The sequence below is a fragment of the Muntiacus reevesi genome, chromosome 2 (assembly GCF_963930625.1).
Source record: "Muntiacus reevesi chromosome 2, mMunRee1.1, whole genome shotgun sequence".
Lineage (NCBI taxonomy): Eukaryota > Metazoa > Chordata > Mammalia > Artiodactyla > Cervidae > Muntiacus > Muntiacus reevesi.
The window spans coordinates 215,513,959-215,536,333 of record NC_089250.1 but is presented as its reverse complement, the minus strand read 5'-3'; the positions used below and the strand labels follow the sequence as shown (position 1 = coordinate 215,536,333).

Here is a 22,375-nt window from a genome sequence, read left to right as displayed (position 1 = left end):
CCCCAGTCCCATCTGGGTGTCCACAGGCTTACCCATCTTACCTTGCTTCTTGCTGCTGTGATTCTATGTATTTCAGATCCGCTTTGGAAATACGTATAATGTCACTGGGGGCAAATAAAGTTTGTATCTTTCCCCCAGTCAGGGGTCCTTGGTGTGGTCCCCAGGCCTCATTCTGGTCTCTCAGCTGCCTCAAGCCAGCCTTTCCTAGAGCTGAGCAGGCCCCTGAGACACAAGCTTAGGTCACACCAAGCTGGTGCAGGGAGGACCTGGGACGGCCCTTTTGCCAATTCAGACCTGAGCACAGACCTGCAGGGCTCAGGAGCTACACAGGGCGGAGCCCACCCTCGTGGTCAGACAGGCCCCCTCTGCCCTACAGAATGGCCAGACTCCCTCTCCAGTATCCAGAATCTCCCACTCCTGGCAGTTCAGGTGCCGTCTCGCTGGTGGACCAGCGACACCAGAACACATTAAAGAAAATGCTTGTCCCAAGCCCTGAGAACACACTCCCCAGCTCAGAAGAGCCTTACTCATTAAAGTCGGTACCAAAAACAACAGAAGAATGTTTCAGATTGTAAGAGTTCTTGTTTGGGTTCAGATGTAGGTGGAAGGCACAGCCCCCTTGTCCCCGCTCTCAAAAGCAGCCCAGTTATTCAGGAGAGAGTCCCTGGCTGGCCTGCATAGGGCCCTTCCCTTGCAGGACAACAGCTCCAGTTTTCCCGATGAGTCCAGCTTAAGTCCTTCCCAACTTAGGAGTCAAGATGCACTGGCAGGTTTCTTCAACTGGGTCGTGGCTGGGAGTCAACTCAATCAGAAAAGTTTCTTTAAAGAAGCAGTCTGGAAAGAATCGCTCCAACATGCCTATTCTGAGCACGCCTCGGCAGATCCTCTCCGGTGCTCCCAGTTCTCAGCTCGGCGCACGCCGTCTGCAGGACGACGGCGCGGGTCCTTGTGGCGGCAGCGGTGGCTCGGTCCTCGGAGTCCATCGGTGCTCGGGTCTCTGGCTCAGAGGGGCGCGGCTGCACCCCTCCGGCGGGCGGCCCGCACCAAGCACTGCTGGAGAACGGGGTAGAGACGCTGGCAGCCCTCGAGCCCCAGGCGCACGGCCTCCGCCCAGCTCTCGGTCGGGCCGCCCTCCCCGCTGCCCAGCAGCCCGGCCACCTGGTTGAGCACCGGCATGAGCGCCACGGTGAGGCCGGCGGCGGCGCGCTCCTCCTCCAGCAGCGTGGGGTCCAGCAGCCAGGTGGGCGCGGGCGCCGGCGCGCGGCTCAGGCCGCAGCCCACCACCAGGTCGTACATCTCGACGCCCGCGTCGGCCAGAGCGAGCGCGGCGGCCGTGAGCGCGGCGGCCAGCGCCGAGCCGCCGTCCTCCAGCAGCAGCGCCGACACCTCGAGCTGCGCGCGTGGGTAGCGGCCCAGGCGCACGGCAGGCTCGAGCGCCTCCTGCAGCGCCAGCGCTAGCTCGCGTTCCTCGCCGCCGCCAGGCGGAGCGCGGCGCCGGCGGCCCGAGAAGGGCGCACGGCGGAAGTCGCAGAGCAGGCGGCCGCGCAGCGCCGCGGGGGCCTCGCCGCCAGCCCCGGCCGGGCCGCCGCCGCGCTCACCGCCCTCGGCAGGGCGCGGGCCCGACACGGCGCACAGCACCTTGGTGCCGCCCGCCTCCAAGTAGGCCGAACCCTTGGCCTGGCTCAGCAGCCCGGCGCGCGCGTACACAGGCCGCAGCCGCGCCGGGTCGCGAGGGGCCGGAGCCTCGCCCTCGCCGGTCGCGTACAGCTGCGGCGGCTGCGACTCCTCGGGCCCGCGAATGCGGCGGTGGTCCCCGGGCATGGCGGCGCTGCTGCCGGCCGGCACCACGCGTCAGCCGCCCCGTACGCCGGCGCTTCCGCCCGCCCGCCCGGCCTCGCGAGGGTGCTCGGGAGAGCGGCTGCCGCCACACCGCCCCCTGCCGCTCCGGAGGGGAACGGCGCGCGTCGCGGAGCCCTGGGCCGCCGTGAGGACGGCCAGAGCGGGGTGCCTGGGTGGATCAGACGGGCATGCAGAAGTGGCATCTAGGCCGGCCCCGCTGACCTCTAGCCTTCGGGCCAGGGCAAGCCCAGGGCCTGGGTCTTCTTCCTCTCACTTGTGAAGCTGTGATTGGTCCTGCACTAGTGACACAACCGCATACGTGTTCCCCCGCTGCCTTGCCCAGGAGGTCCCTCTGGTCCTCAGCGCCCCGGCTGGCACAGCTTGTGGAGTGCACGTTTGGAACTCTCTCCCCCGCTGCGGACTGTGTGAGGTCTTTGTCTCACACTCCTCACCTGGCTTGCACTTTTTGCAGCCAGGGCCTCAGCACCCTTCCTGTTTCTCCTCTTCCTCACCCACAGGCCTTGTGACTGGAGGTCTCTGTGTCTTCGGTCGGCACAGGCCTGCTTTTTCTGCTCCCTCCAAGTCAGCAGGGCTGAGAATGATTCAGGGCCAGCCTGCTGCACCCAGGGGACTTGAAGTCAGCCAGAGAGGGCACAACTAAGTACCACACACTACAGCTCCCAAACCCAGCTGTCTTCAGACTGGGGTGAATGGACAGAACCAGGTCAGAGTCTCCATCTTCACCGTCCAAGTTAGGTCCTGAAACGTGGAATGACCTGGCAGTCAAGGGTGTGGGAGGAGGCAACTGATGTTCCCTAAAAACCTCCTATACCAAAGAATGTCTCTGACCTCACATCCAACCTGTACATCAGGAGAGGAAAAGACATATGAGACTTATAAATGAGAATGTTCTCCTCTAAGAAGCACCAAAAACGAAGACTCTCTCTGTTGCCAGCAACCCCACGGACCATCTTCCACTGAATAATGAATTCCTGTATCTCACCCCATTCTGTGGGTCATCCCCACAGATGTTTTGACGCAAATCTAGGGACCATTATTCTCAAATTTCAGAGGTCTGGCGCTGGACTCAGCAAGGACTGCAACCAGAAACCAGCTGGAACCACAGCAATTAGTCTACAGACACCCAGGGAACCACAGGTTATCACCCTAGGGACACCTATGGGGGGAGGGCGAGAGGGGGAGTAAAAAATTCACGTGGCAGTATCATATCAAGTATTGCACATGGTCTTTTTATTCTCTGCAGCAAAAATGATTCCTCTCTTGAGGCCCACAGCACTGAGTCTGCAGAGAACTCTCTAGACACAAGCGTGATGATGAAAAAGCAATCCTGGGGTAGTAGTTCTAGATGGATGGCATGGATGTGCTCAGGGCAGAAATGTAACATGGGTGTTGAGTCATAGGCTGGCTCCCAGGTTAAGTTCCGGTTACTGCTGGGTTACGACAGACGGGGCTGTTTAAAGGTCCCAAGATTCAAATGTCCTTGTGGTGGAAGGAGAGCTCCTGGCTGGACGGATGTGTCTGGGTCGGGGCGGTGGACCTGCCCTTCCCTCTCAGTTCTTCACGTCTCCCAGGCGCAGCTGGGCAAAGGAGGTGGCCAGCTGCAGCGCCTCCTGCAGGCAGCCCACGTTCTTGCCCGTGGCCTGAGCAGACACGTCTTTGCCACCGCCTTTGCCGTCCATCAGGCCTGACACCTGCTGCACCCACTCGCTGGCTTTCAGGCCTCGGTTGGCTGCATTCTAGGAGACAGGAAGGTGGAGTGGGAGTCAGCAGAGGGGATGGGATTGAGGCAGACAAGCAGAGGGCTGGAGCCAGACGCCCAATCCTGCCCTGATGCCACCAGGGCTGAGAGCACACAGCTGGTGCCACAGCCAGGGCGACGTACACCGAGCAGCAAAGCCAGCACGGTTAAACGTATTCGCCAGGGGGGAGGGCCTGAGGCTGAAGGGCACTAGGGAGGTGACAGGTGGACAACAGAACGGCATCTCTAACAGGTTGCACGCATGCGTGCGCACGCACACACACACACACACACGAGGCTGAAGGGCACTAGGGAAGTGACAGGTGGACAACAGAATGGCATCTCTAACAGGCTGCATGCACGTGTGCGCGTGCGCGCGCGCACACACACACACACACACACACACACACACACACAGTCTTGGCAAACAACCAAGAAAAATCAGGGTCCCTGAGAAGAGCTATGGACATCACCTCCCACAAGCACAGGGCTGCCTAAGCAGGACTGCAGAGCGTTCTGACCTGGGGGACTTGACACAAGCATGTGATCCTGCCGGCCTCATTATCCACTGTGAAGAGCATGGCAGACGTCTGGGGGGAATGCGTCTTAAAGAGCTTCAAGGCTTCGTTCAGGGCCTGTGGGGAAAAGCTGGCATCAGGCGCCGTGGCCCTGGGAAAGGGGGCCATGCTCTCCTCAAGTGCAGTGGGTTTGCAGGACTCAGTTCTCAGGGTGCCCCCCACCCCCGCCCCCGCTTCTAAGAGCAGGCGCTGGTCCCGGAGCCTGGATGGGGGCTCAGCACAGGGTCTCGCCCACCCCAGGCTCAGGCTGGCCATCCACCTCCAGGAGCCACAGCTCTCCAGCCACGGCTCAGTCCAACTCAGTCCCGGAGGGGGGCCCTCAGGCAGCTCCTTGGTTCAGAGCCACAGGGCTCACACTCAGCCCCCAGAGGGCTGCAGGGAGCCCACGGGGAGGAGATGGGCAGCAGACGGGCACAGGGCAGCGCGGGGGCCCTGCCAGGCTTGCCTTGGCTGAGGCGCCGCTCTCTACCTCCAGGATGACCAGGGGCTGGTTGGGGCTGCTGTCGATGAGCTGTTTAGTCTTCTCCAACACCTGCATGGAAGGAAGTCCAGAGAGGGGCCTCAGGTCAGAGGCCCAGACTCCGACCCCCAGACAGCAGCCTGCGCAGCCTCTGCCTCTGCTCCTCCCGCCCGCACTGCCGAGACCCACCCGCTTCTGCACATCAGCTTTGCTAGCCCGGTCTAGGTCATCCATGATCTTCTTCAGGGACTTGAGATTCTCCCGGAATTCATCCTTCTGCCACTGAGGGATGATGGCAGTGGCCAGGGCCTGGAAACAGAACAGGAATACCACTGGGATCTGGACCACCAGGAGCTAGGAGGTGAGCCCAGCCCATCCCACCACACCCTTCTGGCTTTGAACAGCAAAGTTCCCCAACCAGTGTCCAGAAGAAGAAAGTCAAAGTGTTAGTTGCGCAGTCGTGTCTGACTCTTCGTGACCCCATGGACTGCAGCCCGCCAGGCTCCTCTGTCCATGGGACTCTCCAGGCAAGAACACTGGAGTGGGTTGCCATGCCCTCCTCCAGGGGATCTTCCTGACCCAGGGATTGAACCCAGGTCTCAGAGAACACAAAACCATAAAATGTCATAAAGCGACTTGGGACCAGGAGACCTGGAGAAAGTGGGCACCCACAGGACCTGTCCCAACACCAACGCCAGCGCCCACGAGTGCTTGGAAGGGGCTCTCCGGCCATCAGCAACAGGGGCAGCAGGCAGGTTCCAGGGTCCGCAGACCAGGGTCCATGGAGCCCCCTTTGCCAGGCTGCCAGACATCAGCGGTCAGTCCCAACGCCCACAGCCCCGAGAACCACGGCTTGAGGAGGGAGGCCACCCTACCTCCCCGAGGTCCGCGATCTCTCTCTGCACGTCCTTGTTCGGTGCAGTCTGGGCCTTCACTTTGGCCTCCATGACACAGAGAGATTTCTTCAAGCTCTCTGCTTTCCTGAGGGCCTGTGAGGAGGACAACCAGAGTTGTAAACTCTGGGTCAGGGAACCTTGAACTTCACAATTCTGCCTGTCAACTGTGGCAGGCTCTGACGGCAGGCTCTGACACAAAACTCTCCCAGAACATCAGACCTTTCTCTTCCTTCGGGGAGCAGGTGTCTACAGCCTCATGCCCCAGGAGGAAGCATTCTCCTCACACACCTGGCCAGTGGATCTTGGGCTCGGGGGTGACCGAGAACTCACGAGTCAGAAGCCCTTCGCACCAATGAAATGACCACTCCTCAAGCCTCAGCATGTGTCAGGCGTGAGCTCCAGTCCCCATGCCGAGCAATTGTCCCCCTACTCCAAGCATCTCAAACTAAGTGCATGCCCCCAGGGAGAGGCGGCGAAGTGCCGGGGGCATGGAGAACACGGCAAAACACGGCCTCCCTCCTGAACATGAACGCATGACTGCAGAGCTTACCTGCATTTTAAAAGTTTAAAAGATATGAACCTTCCCCTTAGCTAGCAAGTCTCAGGTGACGGTGGCTTCCTCCTCCCAGGCACGAGTAACTGGAGGGCGTTTGGAGGGCGTGCCAGACCTCCGAGCCTGCCCACAGCGGCCGCGTGCCCCGTGGACTCAGAGCCCAGCCTCAGCTGCTCACCTTGTGGGCTTCAGCCCCTGTGACAGCAACTATCCTCCGGATGCCCTTGGCAATAGCTTCTTCACTCACAATCACAAACGCTCCTGCGTGACTTGAGTTCTGCAGGTGTCTGCATGGCAGAAAGCAAAGTTCACGGTCCTCCCCACACCTGGGAGCCCTCAGCTGGGAGCAGGAGCCCTAGGAGGTGGTGGCTCCCGGGGAAGCTTCCCCAGGGAACAGGAGAAAAGGCCCATATTACGTCAGGGTACAGCTCTGAAGGCAGTCAGAGAAGGCCTAGCTGGAGCTGACACTGTGCAAGGAACCACTTTTCTGAGCCTTAGTTTTCTCACACATTAAATGTGGAAAATTCTCCCTCACAGGACAGTTATCTTCTGCCCCTTCTGAAAGTGTCGGTGGACTACCTTTAAAATGTTACCACAATCCCTTCAACAACTGCACTGCTCAGAGAACCTCACCTCAAATGCTCATTTACTGTGTCATCCACAAGGACCCCGGCCCCATCCCCCACCTGCCAGAGACTCAGAGGAGGCCCTGGATGGGCTCTACCGTGGCCTTAGGAATGTTCTTTTCCCCATGATTCCTTTGGAAGCAGGAATTTCCCAGGCCCCCACACTGTTCCAGAAAGACCTCAAGGGATACGGAGATCTTCAAGTTGGCAGAAACAAGTGACTGGCCACAGTCAAGCTGAGTCAGCTCTACCGTGTGGCCTAACACAGGGGCTCTGAGATAATGGGGTTATTAATTCCCCAGATGCTCCTTCAGCTGACAAAGGGAACTATATGAGGCCCTGGGAGTCGAAAGGAGCTAAGATCAGGTTAGAAGCGCCACAGCCCTGCTGAATCATGAATTCGCAGGCTTCTCTTGTCATCTTTCCAGGGAACCAGAGCAAACAGCCATGAGGTAAGGGTTAAGGTGACATTTTCCACTTTCTCCTCCTAAGAGCGTTTCACCACACACTCAGTAAAGTCACTATCAGACACTGAGGGTGTGATGAGGGCACAGAGAAACTGACTTCTGGGAGAGCTACTTGGCACCTGCATTTCCGAGGACCCCTCTTCAACCTCAGACAAACGAGAGCTGGTCTAGCCCATTACCCACACCCTCCGAGGGTAACCCAAATTAGTAAGAGGCAGGTCCACCACTGCCCCTGAGGTACTCACGTTCCCCCACAGAACTCAACAGAAGTGAGCGAGCCAGCAGGACCGGAGGGGTCATCCAGCAGCTCAGACACTGGGACCCCAATGGAGACGACTCGCACAGGGTCAGGGTAGGTCTCATCAAACACAGCCCGCAGGCCCTGGATGGCTTTAGCTGCCGCCAGAGCACAATCCTCAGTGTAGACCGGCTGCCGTGGAGAAAGGACAGGAGAGACAGCTGGGGAGATATTCTCTGGGGGTGCAGGAGGGAGCAGGGAGACTGCGGACTTGCAGGCAGGGCTCTGGTTTCTGATCCTGGCTGTGCTGATCACATCCCAAAATAAAACCCCATATGTAAGGTCTAGGAGCTCAAAATAGGAATTTCCAACTATTTCGTTAAATCATGCACCAAATCTGAAATGGATATGCTGCTATATGTAAACCAGATATAACTAGAAGGGATCTGGCTGTCCTGAGGAAGAGGTGGAGCAGAGACCCCTCACTGAACACCAGCACTGTCCCCTACCCAGTACAGCTGAGAACCACTGCGTTAAGCACACATGTTCACAGGACAGAATACGGTTCAACAGACGGAGAGCATTTGGGCGGCAGCAGCTCCGTAAATGGTGCAGGAAGGAGAGAAGTTCATGACTCAGAGTTCACGTGTAATCCAACCTACCTTGGCTGCCTCAATCATCTCATTTGCAATCTCCTCAGCCTTCTTGATCTGCTGGGTGGACATGGCTCCCTTGGCAGTGAAGTCAAAGCGAAGGCGGTCAGGCGCAACTAGGGAGCCTCTCTGGTCAGCCTCCCCCAGCACAGAGTGCAGGGCGAAGTTCAGGATGTGGGTGGCCGTGTGGTTGCTCATGACAGGCCTTCGTCGGGGCTGCACGGGGCAGAGCAGGCTGGTGGAGAGGTCGGTGGTGGACCGCTGGTCGGTCCCCAACACCCACTCTCCCCTCCTTCCCAAGGCCTAAAGGCTTTAGCTGGACACACGGCTGCGCAGAAGAAAGCCTACAGTGTCCCTCACAGCTAACTGTGGCTAGGTGAGTCACTTCCAGTCAGTGAGAAGGGACACATCCCCACTACCCCACCTCTTTCCCACCATCTACAACAGGAGGTGGCGAGTTACGGCCTGTGGGCCAAATTCGTCCTACGGTCCATTTTTATAGCTAGGTTGTCCAGAACACAGCCCACCCGTGTTTATATATTGTCTACAGTGCTTTTGTGCCACAACAGCAGTTGTGACAGAGACTGTATGGTTCAGAAAACCAAAAATATTTACTATCTGGCACTTTAAAAGGGCTTCCCAGGTGACTCAGCAGTAAGGAATCCACCTGCCAATGCAGGAGATGCAGGAAACCCATGGGTTCGATCCCTGGGTCAGGAAGATGCCCTGGAGGAGGAAATGGTACCCCACTCCAGTACTCTTGCCTGGAAAATTTCTGTGGACAGAGGAGTCTGGCAGGCTATAGTCTGTGGGGCATGGGGTCGCAAAAAGTCAGACATGACTGAGCAACTTAGTATGCACACATGCATGCAGGAAATTTACACAAAAAGCTCACCAACCCCTGGTGTAGAGAATGGATCTGACAGCAACCTTCTTGGAACGTGAAATCAAGAGCAACACCCCAGGAATGAAGGAAGAACAGCAAACATAAGGAACAGCAGGCCCTCTGACTTTGTGAGGAGGGCCTCTGCACCAGCGTGAACTTTCAGGTGAAAAGCGCATTTCCTCTGGGTTTTATGCTACTGCTATTTTGGAGCTCTGGCACACAGAGTAGAAACTGTTTCTTAATATGGGATCCTTGGCTCCTAAAGTATTTGAGGTAAAGCTGGAGAAAGGCAATCCATGAAAATGAAGCCACAGGATCTCAACTGAAATACCATGGTCTTACTTGGGACATTAAGATTTAAATATCAGTTACAACCCTCATAAAATTTACTCCTGCACCTTACTTGTAATTACCTATTTATAATTTCACTTAGAAGGGGTAATAATGATGGACCAATTTAAAGCCAGAAGAAGAGGTGAATTCTTTTCACAACCTATCAAATCACCATGATGTACACTTTAAATATCTTATAATTCTATGTGCCAGTTATGCCTCCATAAAGCTGACTTCTTTTTTAAAGGGGGGAGGGAGAGATCAGTGATCCTATCCAGTGCTGACCAGCATAAAGCAACTCACCTCATCAATAAACAGCCGGACCCGGTCCCCCACTTTCAGGCTGCCGTAGAGTGTTCCTATGTGCAGCACATACCCTCCTCGGACCTGAGTGTTCTTCACTGTGAACTCAGTTTTCTAAGAGTCAAGGAGGAGACCAATAAACAACTAACTAAATAAATCCAAATGTGTGTATGTGTGTGTGTGTGTATGTACACGTACAGGTATGTATACATGCAAATACAGATAAACATATATATGAATTCTCTCTTTACATGTTACACACATAACATTAATATTATTACGATATATATGTACATATATATGTTAATATATATACGGGCCACTATATACCCATTATATTATTATATACACACAGCAGTTTAAATACATAGTAGACATGTATGTATACACACACGCTCCATTAGGGAGCATCTTAGAGAACTAAAGTCAGGATAAGGAAACTCAAGTCTGGGAACTCGTCCAAAACCAGAGCCAGCAGCAGCAGAGCGAGAGGCTGCAGCTTGGATGAGGACCCCATCCCGTTCCCCACCCTCCCTTGTCAGAGCTGGCCCTCCTTATTTCTGAGGGGAGCCTAGAGGACCCGAGGATCACCCTAAGCAGCCTGGCTGCAAAGACCCCGCTGTGAGGGGAGCTTGATGGTGAGGGAAGCGACACGGCGCAAGCAGTGGTGACCCTGGCTTCAGAAACACTGGCCATGGGACAACCCAGAGAGCGGTTGTGTTTGCCCCTCAGGCCCGGGAGCACCCAGCCGCCAGAGTGGCTGTCGGGGTGCAGGCTGTGGTTGGCCACCCGCCCCCTGGCTATCGAGGAGGAGCTGCTGGCTCACATCTTCACTGCTGTCGTCGACCTTCACCAGATACCCTTCGTCGTAGATCTGCCCTCCCTGCTCAGCATAGAAACAGGTCTTGTCCAGCACCACTCCACACTCCTGGCCTGTGGACACTTCTTCCACAAACATCTTGTCCCGGCGCAGAGCCATCACTGTAGCTACTGCACTCTCAAACACTGTGCACAAGGGGAAAAACACAGTAGATGATTTCACTCACACGTTCTCAGCTGGTTTGTGCTCGATTCTATTTCTCAAACTCTCCTGAGGTCCTAACTGTCTACTGTTAGGCTGGAAGCCAGCCTATTAGCCTTCACAAAAGGGCTTAACATGCTGGTCTTCTATTGGAGAACACAATACTCAGGGATGATCAACTCCCCCGGTTTGCTTGGGACCAAGGGATTTCCCAGGATGTGAGGAAACACTGGGACAATTCTGGGAAAATGGGACAGTTGGTCACCTTAACTCTGAGCTACTGAACAGAAAGCTGGTGAACTTGATAAGCAGATATTTAATAGTAGTGATAAATTCTCTTTCCAAGGTCAATTCATAAAGAATATATTCATTTTGTGGGCTTCCTTGGATAGATTTAGGAATCCCTGCTGGAGTGAAAAAAGAAAAAAAATAGGACTTCCCTGGTAGTCCAGTGGTTATGACTCCATGCTTCCAATGCTTTGGGGCCTGGGTTCAATCTCCCATCAAGGAACCAGATCCCCACGCCACAACTAAGAATTCATATGCTGCAGCTAAACACTGCAACTAAAGACCCGAAGAGCTGCAACTAAGACTCAGCACTGACATATAAACAAATATTTTTTAAAAAAAAAGAAGAAAGCAAAAACATGTAGTGCCTGTGTATTTGAGCTGTCTTAACTTTAGAACACTACTGTTCTGATGCAAAATTCAACAGCCGCTATGAATTTTATCAGTCAGTATCATTTTTCTTGTTTCCTAACAAGATGTTATTAATATAATTAGTGAAAACTGGGTATAACGTATAAGAGATCTCAAGTTAAATTTGTTTTTTTACAACATCCTGTGAATCTGTAATTATTCCAAAATAAAAGACAGAAAGTCAATCACAAAGGGCCTCTCTGAGTATAAAATAACCCAGCATGACCACACAGCGCTACAGGTGAGGCTACCATGGATACTTAGGGTTTCCAATCTTTTGAGACGCATTGCTTGAAAACCACCCCAGATGAGCAAATGAACATACCGTAGGTCCCACTGGAGTCCGAATAGTAACTGTACTTCGGGGAATCATCTGTTGCCTCCAGACCCTTTTCCCGGAGTTCTTCAATAGCATAAATGTCCAGCATAATGAGGTCCTCCCCACCAGCTCCCTTGCCCTGTGATTTCAGCTGCCAGCAAGAGAAATAAGCACAATTTACCTTAACGTCAGAGAAAAAGAACTATGAAGGACTCGAAATCGCTAAACCATGCCCCATGTAAAACTCTGAACAGTTTTTCTGATCTCAGCACCGTGACACTTGGAGCCGGTTAACTCTTGCTCTGAGAGGCTGTCCACTGGAGGAGGCTGAGCAGCACTCCTGGCCTCGACCCACTACACAGCAGCACACTTGCCTGCCCGCACGTTCAGAAACCCGAGAGACGTCTTTACACATCGCTGCCAAACTGCCCTACTTGAGACTCACTAGTCTTGGGAAAAACAGAAATTTCAACACCTCTAATGGGAGGAAACTCGTGCTTTGCAGTCAAGCCCTGCCTTGCTTGGCGCTGAGTTTCCTTCTCACTCCATAAACACTTTACCTGGGCCAGCTTCCTCTCCTCGTCAAAGCCATCCATGTCCACCACCAGCCCCTTCTCTTCAGCAATCAGCGCGGTGAGATCCACGGGGAACCCGTAGGTGTCGTAGAGGAGCCAAGCGGTATCCCCTGCACAGCGCCACGGAGCATGTAAGAGCGACAGGGACAGGGAGGAGGTTCAGGGGGGCACACGTATGCTGACGGCTGATTCACGGCAGAAAACAACACAACACTATACAACTGTCCTCCCGTTAAAAACAAATTTTAAAAGATCAAAAAATGATGGAAACAACCTCCTTCTTTCCCACTGCAAGCCCTTCCCAGGAGGAAGCTGGCAATGACAGGAGGAATTAAAGAGCCATGCAAGTCAGTTTTGGTTCTGTATCAGAAAATCCATTAAATCTTTTCCAGTCAACCTGGGAGAAGCACAAAGAGTCCCTGGAAAAGCTCTGTCTCCTAATCTGAACACAAGTGTGTTCAGTTTGTGGGAAATACACCAGGTTTTCACCCTGTACATTATACTTCCATAAAGAGTAAAAACTTTTGGAACTAATTTTCCTGTCAGGTAAAAAATAAACCTGTAAAATATTATATACTATTTGTTCCCATTTTTGCTTGTGAGCACACATACCCCTATATACATCTATATGCATGTCTTGACTAGTCTTGAAAACTAGAAAGAAAGAAAAGTCTTGACTAGTTAGTTATATGCAAAATTCCAAAGAATTGTGACTTCTGAAAAAGGAGTCAAAGAGGATTTTCACTTTTTACCTCTATACTGTTTGAATACTTTGCCACAATAATATATTACTTTTTAAATCATATTATTAAACCCCATTTCACACCAAAGTGGTCTAACCAGGCTATGCTCAGCCTTTGGAGACACAAGAGCCTACAGTCAAGTTTGTGAGAAAGGGCTTGCCTCTTCCAGGAAGATGAACCAGCCTGATGAAGAAAGGAAAAAACCAGTTCTTACCAGGAATGATTTTGCTGTCTCCCAGGCTCTGAATTTTCCTGTCCAGGATGCGACGCCCTCTGCTGAGCGTCTTGAGAAACTGCACTTCTTCTTCATTAATGATGTCCTTCACCATATCTGGGTCCTTCTTCAGCTCAGGAAACGCATCACCCTGGCAAATGGGAAACACAGATTTGAGGCCAATAAAGACAAGGATTATACCATGACTCTTCTAAAAATTCTCATTAACAGTGTGACATCGCTCACCCTACCCCAATTAAGGTTTGCACTTTAGTACAGAAGAGGTGAGCAGGAAATACACTTACAAGAGACTGGACAACAACGTCTACTAACGTAGCAAAGAAACCCCTGCTGGCATTGAGTTTCTCATGGGAATATCGAACAGCCCGGCGGAGAATCCGTCTTAACACATACCTGTAAGAAGCAGAACCCAAGACCCTGCTAGACAGCATTCCCAGTCAAGCATTTTGTAGAGGGCCCTTTGGAATTCTACCAAAAGGCCTACTCTTTGAGACTCTCCTAAGGCTTTTTTGCATCCCCCAAGGTCATGAACATTAATTCCAGCATAAAACGCATGTTTTGTGGATGTTACTACATATCCACAAATACGCATCAAGGGTAACCTTGGTTCATCTTCCAGCCTTGTTCTGCTAAACCAAAGATGAAGGCAGGAAGTACAGACCAGATGGCCGACTTGATGCCCACAACCTCAGGTCCTGCCTGTCAATAATCAAGATGCCCTGGGTTAATTAGTATCTACCCTGCCCCTGTCAGTATCTTATCAGGCAACCTTAAATACAATCCTTATCACCTTGTACTTGGCAGCAAAGATTTATTTATTTATTTTTTTATTAATTTTTTATTTTTCAGTGGGTTTTGTCATACATTGATATGAATCAGCCATAGTGTTATACGTATTCCCCATCCCGGTCCCCCATCCCACCTCCCTCGGCAGCAAAGATTTAATATAGTGAACTCTGTTCAAAGTGAGCTGAAACTCCCTCTATTCCTAAAAAAGGGGAAAAAAAAAATCCCTCCAACCACCTAGATGACACATAAAGCAATAATGAAGTGTGGCTTTAAGTTCCACAGAGCCAAAAACTCAGTGTCAGTCCTAAAGCTGCGCTGTGTGTAACATGCTTACCCCCGCCCGGTATTGTCAGGTCGGCCGCCATCGGCCAGGGCCACAGTGATGGTCCGTGCGTGGTCAGCCAGCACCCGGTAGGCCATGTCGATCCCGTCAGCGTCCTCCGCACCCACTTTCCCAGTGTATGGCCGAGCACCTGTGCCCTGCAGATAAAAACCAGGAGGCAGCTCATTGGGAAGTGGCTCTTCTGGTGCTGCCTTACCCTAGAAGGTTCCAGAGGACTGCGGGGTGGGGGTGGGGGCATAAGGAGAAAGAGTGACCATCTTGCCAGATCCTGTAATCCCAAGAAAGGCGACAGGGGCAAGACTGAAGAGCCGCTAACCAGGCTGGTGCACTCAATAAATCACAATGCCCTGTGCTTCTTCAGAACACTGTTATTAATGTTAACCATGAAGCTGGCAGATGGTCACAGGTGCCCTCACGTGGCAAAGCATACAATTGTTTTATTTTCGACAGAACTAAGAGCCAGCCTGGAAACCTCCACCGAAGCCTGCAATAATAGGACCAGTACCTTTTGGATGGCTTCAAAATAAGGGACGAAAAGGTCAGTGTCATAGTTGGACATCTTATTCTGCAGCACGGACACCAGTCGCTCCAGGCCCATCCCTGTGTCGATGCTTTTCTTGGGAAGAGGTTTCAGAATGCCATCGGTTTCCCTGCAAGATCCAGATAAAGAAGAAGGTGAAACACGGACTCCGGCTGCCACCTCTCCATGCTGGGTAAAACTCACTTAGCCATTTGCAGGCTGTGACTGTCATTAGCTTCTGCCTATTTTGGTGGGAAGAGAGGAGTGCAGAGAAAAGGGAAGAAATAATCTGGGATCCATTACAGAGTGAGGCAAGCTTCAAGGAAATGAGCTTTAGAACAGCAGTTCAAGTTACAGCAAATTATGCCTTTAGCACTGGCCCACTGGCCCCAAAGACTCGTGTGGATGAGAAGACAACCACACGCTCTGAGTTCCTCTTGCTCTACTTGGCTTGAGGAAAGCTGCTGCTCTTAGCAGGAACAGTTCAGGACCCCGAGGCGACCTGTTATACTGGATGAACACGAGGTTCCAAATCTCCAGCACGTTGGGGTCGTCTTGGTTGACGAGGTGAGCCACATCCCGACCACCAACCCGGTCATAGTGGATCTCACTGCAGGGACCACATGGGCCCGTGTCACCCATCTCCCAGAAGTTATCCTTCATGTTGCCAGGGAGGATTCTGCTGTCATCCAGCCTGCAGAGAGCGGGAAGAAAGGCCCAGTTATAGCCAGCGACAGGATTCTGCACAGACTTGCATCCCTGAGAAAAGGAGATCCTTATGCATTTCTAGAAAGAGAGCTCACTCTTTGGCAATTACTAAGGCCAAGCCTGCAGCAAATCCTGCTAAAGAAGCACAACATGATTCAAGAGTCACTACAACAGAATATAAAATACACATGTTATAATCACAACTAAATGAAAATATGCAAATATCTAGATAAAGCTGAGAAACACATAAAAGTGAAAATGTTTATGCTGAATATGTACAGAATTAAACAAATTTCTTTGCAAATGTTCCTTCATTTTCATAAATGAGGACAATTATGACAGTGTAAGTGTTTTTAAAAAAGCTGCATATCATTTAAAGTCACCTCCCTATGCCACTTCATGTTGGCTTTCAACAACAGAATGATCAAGTAAACCTACAAAGAAAGCAACGGATGCAGCAAAAGATAATTACTCCCAGGCACCTCCACCTCCCAATTCACACCCTAAAATAGGAAATGGCAATGCACTCCAAGTCCTAAGACCCCACTCTGGCACTGAGCGCAGAATCATTTTATTCCTTCATACTCATACTCTCAACATGCAAGCTGCATTCTTACCCCAAGTTTTGCCAGATCTGTTTGCATTCCAGGTCTGGTTCTAAGCCAGCTGCTTCGTCCCCACCAAAGTAAGTAACGTAGAGTCTTTCAACTGAAATGCCAAACTCTTGGGTAAGAAGTTCTAGAGCCATCTTACATGCCAGTTCCTACAACAAGATCAAAAAGATGTGGAACACGACCAAACCAAAATCTATTTAGTATGAATAGAAGAGGGCCAAAACAGTGTCTTCACCATAAATAGTCAAATTCAGGATCAATTTATACAAGAAATCCAAATGTAAACTGAAATAATCAAATTACAGGCACTGCTTTCAGGAAGTCTTAGAATTAAGAAATGTCCTTCACTTCTGAATCTCAAAATGCCAACAGATCTTCTCTTTGAACTTACCTTGAAGTAATCTCCAAAGGACCAGGAGCCCAGCATCTCAAAGAAGGTGTGATGATAGACATCCTTGCCCACGTCATCCAGGTCATTGTGTTTGCCGCCAGCCCGGATGCATTTCTGAGTGTTGGCAGCTCTGCTCAGCTTTGCCATAGGGTGAGATGGGTCAATAGTATTCAGAAAGATGGGTTTGAACTAAAAAAAAGGAACATTTCAACTTTTAAAGAGCTGCAGATATATCAGGTGGTTGCACGCTGGCAGGAAGAGACTACACATTAAACTGTTCAGTTCCAGATATGATCAGCTGCAAAACGGAAACTTATCAGAGCCAGGTGGCCCTGTGGGCTGCAGCAGAGGCAGCCTGTCTTGGAGCAGCGCCCCTCTGGCCCTCATTCTCTAATGATTCCCATCAATGCCAGTAACACCAACTGAGAGACAGAAAGCCCTGCCAGATCTAGGGTAACGGTCAAGGTTGATGCAGTGAAACCAGTGCTTCCTCTTAAGTCTCTGAGAGTCAGGGCTTATACCATCTTTCTAGAAGAATTTATTCCAAACCTGATGTGCTGGCTTGGTAGTAAAGGTGATAAGGAAGAAAAGAATTTGAGACCTTTTAAAGAAGTAAAATCAGCACAACTAGGTCATACTAGCTCCATAATCACAGCTGGCTGATGTGTGATTAGCTACGGAATTACCATCATTGCATAGAGTTCTACTGGATAGTCCTGCACTAGACCACAAACTCCTTAAAGGAAAAACTATCTTACTTAGTTCTGTATAACCAGCACCTGGATAAAACGAGCAGATGCCTAACAAATACTAATTCAAAATGTACAAACAATCAAGCAAAAAAAAAAAAAAAAGGTATTTGTGATTAAGAAGCAGTAGACCACATACGGGGTTTCCATGGTGGCTCAGTGGTAAAGAATCTGCCTGCCAATGCAGAGGACCCAGGTTCAGTCCCTGGAGAAGGAAATGGCAACCCCCACCAGTATGCTTTCCTGGTAAATGCCACTGACAAAGGAGCCTGGCAGGCTACAGTCCCTGAGATCTCAAAGAGCTGGAAACGACTTAGCAACAGAGCACATAAGTTAAACAAATGACTCTCTCTGAGTTCAAATCCATGCTCCAGTCTCATAAGCTTAGGCAATTTTAGCCGAGCCTTCAGTGCCTCAGTGGGATGGTACAGAGTGAGCATCAAATGTGTTAGTGTATGTAAGACATAGAACAGTGCCTGGTGTATAGGAGGTGCTACATGCAATCTACTAGTGACTGATATTCAGGGAATGTTTATCAACCTTGGACTTTGTGGTCCTTCTGCCAAGTACAGTCAGTTCATGTGGGAGAAGACAAAGCCGAGGTATGCCTAAGTAGAACAGAACTGTTTCAGTGTTCCAGAAAACCCACCACCTTGAAAGAATCCACCTAAAATTAGCACCCTCAATTCCAGGTGTATGCATGGGACTCACACACATAATGGAAAACACTTTTATAATTTCACAGTTCACGTTACACAAGGTGGAAAATGTTTCCACTGGTGCCACTTTTCAAAGCCAGAGAAGAGACCTGGGACAAAAGAAAATGTCAGCTTATCCCAGAGAACCTCCAAAGGAAAGCCCTGAGGACACCATCTAACTTGAAGCCACTTCCAACCAATTAAACAGTTTTCCATGTCACAGGCATACTGAAACACCTTTATCAACTTGTGATGCTCCCACTATTTCAAGAGAAAACTCTTGTTTCCTAAAATAAAACTTTCAAGTATCTTTTATAGATCAATTGCCCCAATAAGTTTCTTTAGCAGTAGATCCAAATTGACATTTGGCAGTAGATGCAAGAAAAAATTAAAAATCCATAAAACAGTGCATGGCCTAGAATGGGAATGAAAGCAAAGCCTTAAAAAAATTCTGAAGAACTGACTTATTTTATAAAGAAAAATACAAGGACAATGAGAAGATGAAGGAGAACCACAACAGCTGAGTTAACAAGTCTCTTCAGGGCTCAGCAAGATTAACCCAGACTCTGATTCTAATAACACATAGCTTTTTCCTTAGGAAGGGAAAAAAAAAAAAAAGAGCAAAAAATTACAGACTAGATGCAGGCTGTATTTTTCTTGAGAGGCATGCAAGGTTAATCCATGAGTATCAGGGTCTCTCATCATAATTAAAAATAACAATAGCTAATGTTCAAGTACCTACTTCAAATACTGTGCTACACCTTTTTTTTTTTTTTTTTTTTTTTGGCCTCACCCGAGTCTCTTGCAGTGAAAGTGTGGAGTCTAAACCACTGGACCATCAGGTAAGTAAGTCCCTGTGGTAAGCACTTTTAATGCATTACTTTATTTACTCCTCATTGCAACCTAAAGACAGGCACTATTATTATTTCTCTTTTCACACGCAAAGAAATGAAAGTTCAACAACATGAGGACTACACAGTAAGTGACAGAACTGGGATTTCGTAGGACTTCAGGGTTGCTTTGCTGCCTCCTACATGGACAAAAAGGCAAGGGGAAGGGGAAAACAACCTTACCTGGTTCATGCCTGCATTGGCAAAGAGCAAAGTGGGATCGTCCAAAGGGATGGTGGCAGACGAGTGAACATAGGTGTGTTCATTTCTCTTGAAGAAATCTATAAAACGCTGCCGGATTTCACCTGCTGTTAGGGTTGCGTCCATCTTGAAAATAACCCTAGGGAACTAACCAAAGAAAAAAATGAAAGAAATGAGGGGAATTGAAACTAAGAGATAAGTAAGCATTACACAAGACTCCTAGCTTCTCAGGCCAAGTCAAAGAAGGACATGGGTAAGCTGTGTGATCCTAAAACCTCTATGTTGGAATGTTCAAGGCTAAAATTATCATTGAAGCAAAACGTGCTGCACTAGCAGACAACTGCACATTCTCTTCCTTCCAGGGCCAACCTCAAGTTCAATATACCAACACATTAAGCAGAGGAGGTGGTTTCTTCAATCATTTATTCACTGCAAAAATGTATGGTGCACCCACTGTGCCAAGCCCTAGGTCAGGAATTAGGAAATGAGAATTAAACCTCATGATCTAGCACAAAAGCCCACTGGAGAGGGAGGAGGCTCAGGAGAAGACCTAGCTCCAAGTCTTTAAGGGAGTTACTTTACTTCACCATCAAGAGGGCTGTACTCGAAAGGCCCCTTCCAGTTCTGTCTTCACCCACATGTCTAGAACTGTGCAAAGTTTCACTATCCCCAAAGCCAGAACCTTTAGGTTTGGCCTAACCATCTTGGGGAGGCTGTTGCCGGCAACGGACCTGGAGATGGGCTTACCTGTACAAGAGACTACCTGCAAGTAGCAGGAATGAACCTGCCTCAACTTAGTTCCAGAACCCAACAGGTAAACCACTGCCCTCCCAGCTTTTAGACTGCTAGGGAGTGAGGATACTGTAGCTGCAGTAAGAAGGCAGAGCTCAGAATCTATGAAAGAGAAAGGGACTCAGAAGAGAGGGAAATCAGGAGTAAAACAGATTTACAGTTTCCAATCTCTTTCATATATATTACATGGCTTCTCTGACAGGCGGGTGAGAGAGAAGTGGCATGGGGCTGTACTGCCATACAGCTCTGGGTGTCTAGAAAAATAAGGAACCATCTCATTCACAATATTATCTAAAAGTCTCTAATCTTAGACCTAGCTCTAACCTTTAAAGTCACTTTGTCCTACACTTGTTTCTCTTCTTGTAAAACAGTGGTACCTATCCTGCCTACACCTGGGGTGTGTGGTTCAAAAGGCCTCCTGTATTTGGAAGCAACTGGTAAACTGGAACAAACTGGATACTATTACTTTACATCACCTACCTCAAAGTTTTCTTCCTTTTTAGGAGGAAGATACAACAAAGAAAGATGTATATAGCAAATATGATGAGATTGGGACTCTTAGATTTTATGTTTTATCACAATTTCAATTGATTTATTCACAACTCAATCAAACCATTATTCAAACAAAAAGCCCTTTGGGAAAAAAGATGGTGAAACACTGAGCCAAAGAACTTACTAAAATTTCCATAGCTGAGGACTTTCTGTTGAAGCCAAGGAGTCAAGGTTACAGTTTCTAGAAACTCTGTCACATCACATTCCTCCTCGACCCTCCTCAACATGGCTCAATGCATCTTAATAATAACGGTGGCAACAATGAACGCAGGGTGCTAACTCTGACGGAGCAACAGCATCATAGCTGTTTCACAGTGTTCGTTGCTTCTCCTCTAAATGTGTCACCGAGAAAAACAGTTTCGTTCCAAAAGACATATGGATTTTCCATCCCTGTTTATTCTTTCAACATACTGAATCCACACTATAAGCTGGGAACCAAGATGAATGAGAGTCTACGCCCTTAATGGGGAGACAGTCATACCCAGCAGTAACTGTAGTATGATATAAAAGGAGCCAATACATTGATGTAAAGCCCTACGGAGGCTGGACTATTAAAGGCTGTATCACCACAACTCATTCATTTATTCAATATAAATATACAGGAAGGTTACACTGGATACAGAGGTAGCACAGAGCAGACCAGATTCCATATCCCAGCAGGAGTTGCGTGCGGCCTTTGGGTTTAAGGTTCCAGCCACTGGACCTTTCAACTTGCTCTTCATTTACCAAGTAAGCTGACTACCCTATTCCCCTCTTTGCTTTTTCCTAGTTAATTTCTCATTGTTGGTATCTCAATTTCAAAGAGATTTATTTAAGGAAGGCTTCTCCTTTTTGATCAGATTCTCCCTGTTTTAGTTTCAGAGCCCCAGGTGCCTTCTGCCATAATTTCCACATGCATTTGAGGACTTGATGTCCATCTCCCCAAGAGTCTGTAAGTTCCAGCCCAGTGGGAATCATGACTGGAGGTTTGTACAGTGGTTGCTAAATATTTCATGCTATAGGAATCCTTTAAGAGCGAATTGCTAATGAACTTAAAGCATAGCGGAAACAGACTGACAGAGAAAGTAACCGCTGAATGTGACGGAGCATGCCAAGTGCGTCCAGAAGGGCCTGAACTAGAATCAGTTACGTAGCTACCATCAAGAATTGGGGAGCGGGCGCGGACAACTGAGGGAGCGGCTCACAGAGCCTGATCCTACCCGTCTTGACCACGCTCCCCGGCAACCCCGCCCGCCCCTGGGGATTAAAACCAGGGCATATAAAACCTCCGCCTGGGACGCGTAGTCGGTGACCATGATGATCCCTCCAAGGTCTCGGTTCTCAGCAAGGCAACCCAAGGCCAAACCCACCCCAGCGCTCCAGGGGTCTGACAAAAAGCCACTTTCCGGCGGCCGTGTCGCCCAGCGGCCGCCTCAGCCTCGGTTCCGGCCCGGCTCCAGAGGCCTCATTGGACCTGGCCCAGGGATCAGACGCCGGGCCCAGCCGCTATCTCGGCGCGGCAGAACCCTCTCGGTCCAGTCTACTTCTCCCAGGGGTCACAATTCCTGACCTCCCCCTCAGAACCCACTGCCCGGAACCCTCGGTTACCTGTTCCCACAGACGCGCAGTGGCACGGGCCTCAAGCCGCGGCGGCTGCAGCACGTCCAACCAGAGAGCGCGGGGCAAAGTACCTCGCCTGGTCTTGCCTTTCCGAGACGTTATTGGTCAAGCAACATGCCAGTCAACTGGAATACGTATCAACTTCTTAGTTGGTTCCTGGGAAGGCGGCTCTACTTCTGGCTGACGCAATGGCAGGGAAAGAAGGGATTGGGGCCCGTCACGTGACGAGTAAGGTTGCGGACTTCTGGAAACCGACATTTTAGTATGCGTAAGATATGTCGTGGGCTTCCCTCGTGCCTCAGATGGTAAAGAATCCGCCTGCGGTGCGGGAGACCTGGGTTCGATC

General features: G+C 50.3%; 2 protein-coding genes across 2 annotated transcripts; both read right to left on the bottom strand.

Moving 5' to 3' along the window:
* Positions 1-562: 562 nt before the first annotated feature.
* EXOSC6 (exosome component 6) lies at positions 563-1,873 on the bottom strand. The gene has a single exon (XM_065924993.1). The coding sequence runs from the start codon at positions 1,819-1,821 to the stop codon at positions 1,003-1,005; it is 819 nt and encodes a 272-aa protein (XP_065781065.1). The 5' UTR covers positions 1,822-1,873; the 3' UTR covers positions 563-1,002.
* A 1,195-nt stretch (positions 1,874-3,068) lies between these two features.
* Positions 3,069-22,141, bottom strand: AARS1 (alanyl-tRNA synthetase 1). Its single transcript, XM_065924992.1, has 21 exons — positions 22,018-22,141; positions 19,069-19,233; positions 16,549-16,737; positions 16,161-16,306; positions 15,338-15,529; positions 14,821-14,965; positions 14,307-14,452; positions 13,468-13,576; positions 13,163-13,313; positions 12,191-12,315; positions 11,637-11,781; positions 10,418-10,596; positions 9,592-9,705; positions 8,079-8,285; positions 7,424-7,608; positions 6,264-6,372; positions 5,512-5,625; positions 4,826-4,945; positions 4,622-4,708; positions 4,120-4,233; positions 3,069-3,596 (listed from the first exon to the last, which is right to left on the bottom strand). Exons 2-21 carry the CDS (start codon positions 19,210-19,212, stop codon positions 3,411-3,413), a joined length of 2,907 nt encoding a protein of 968 aa, XP_065781064.1. The 5' UTR covers positions 19,213-19,233; positions 22,018-22,141; the 3' UTR covers positions 3,069-3,410.
* Between the last annotated feature and the right edge of the window lie 234 nt (positions 22,142-22,375).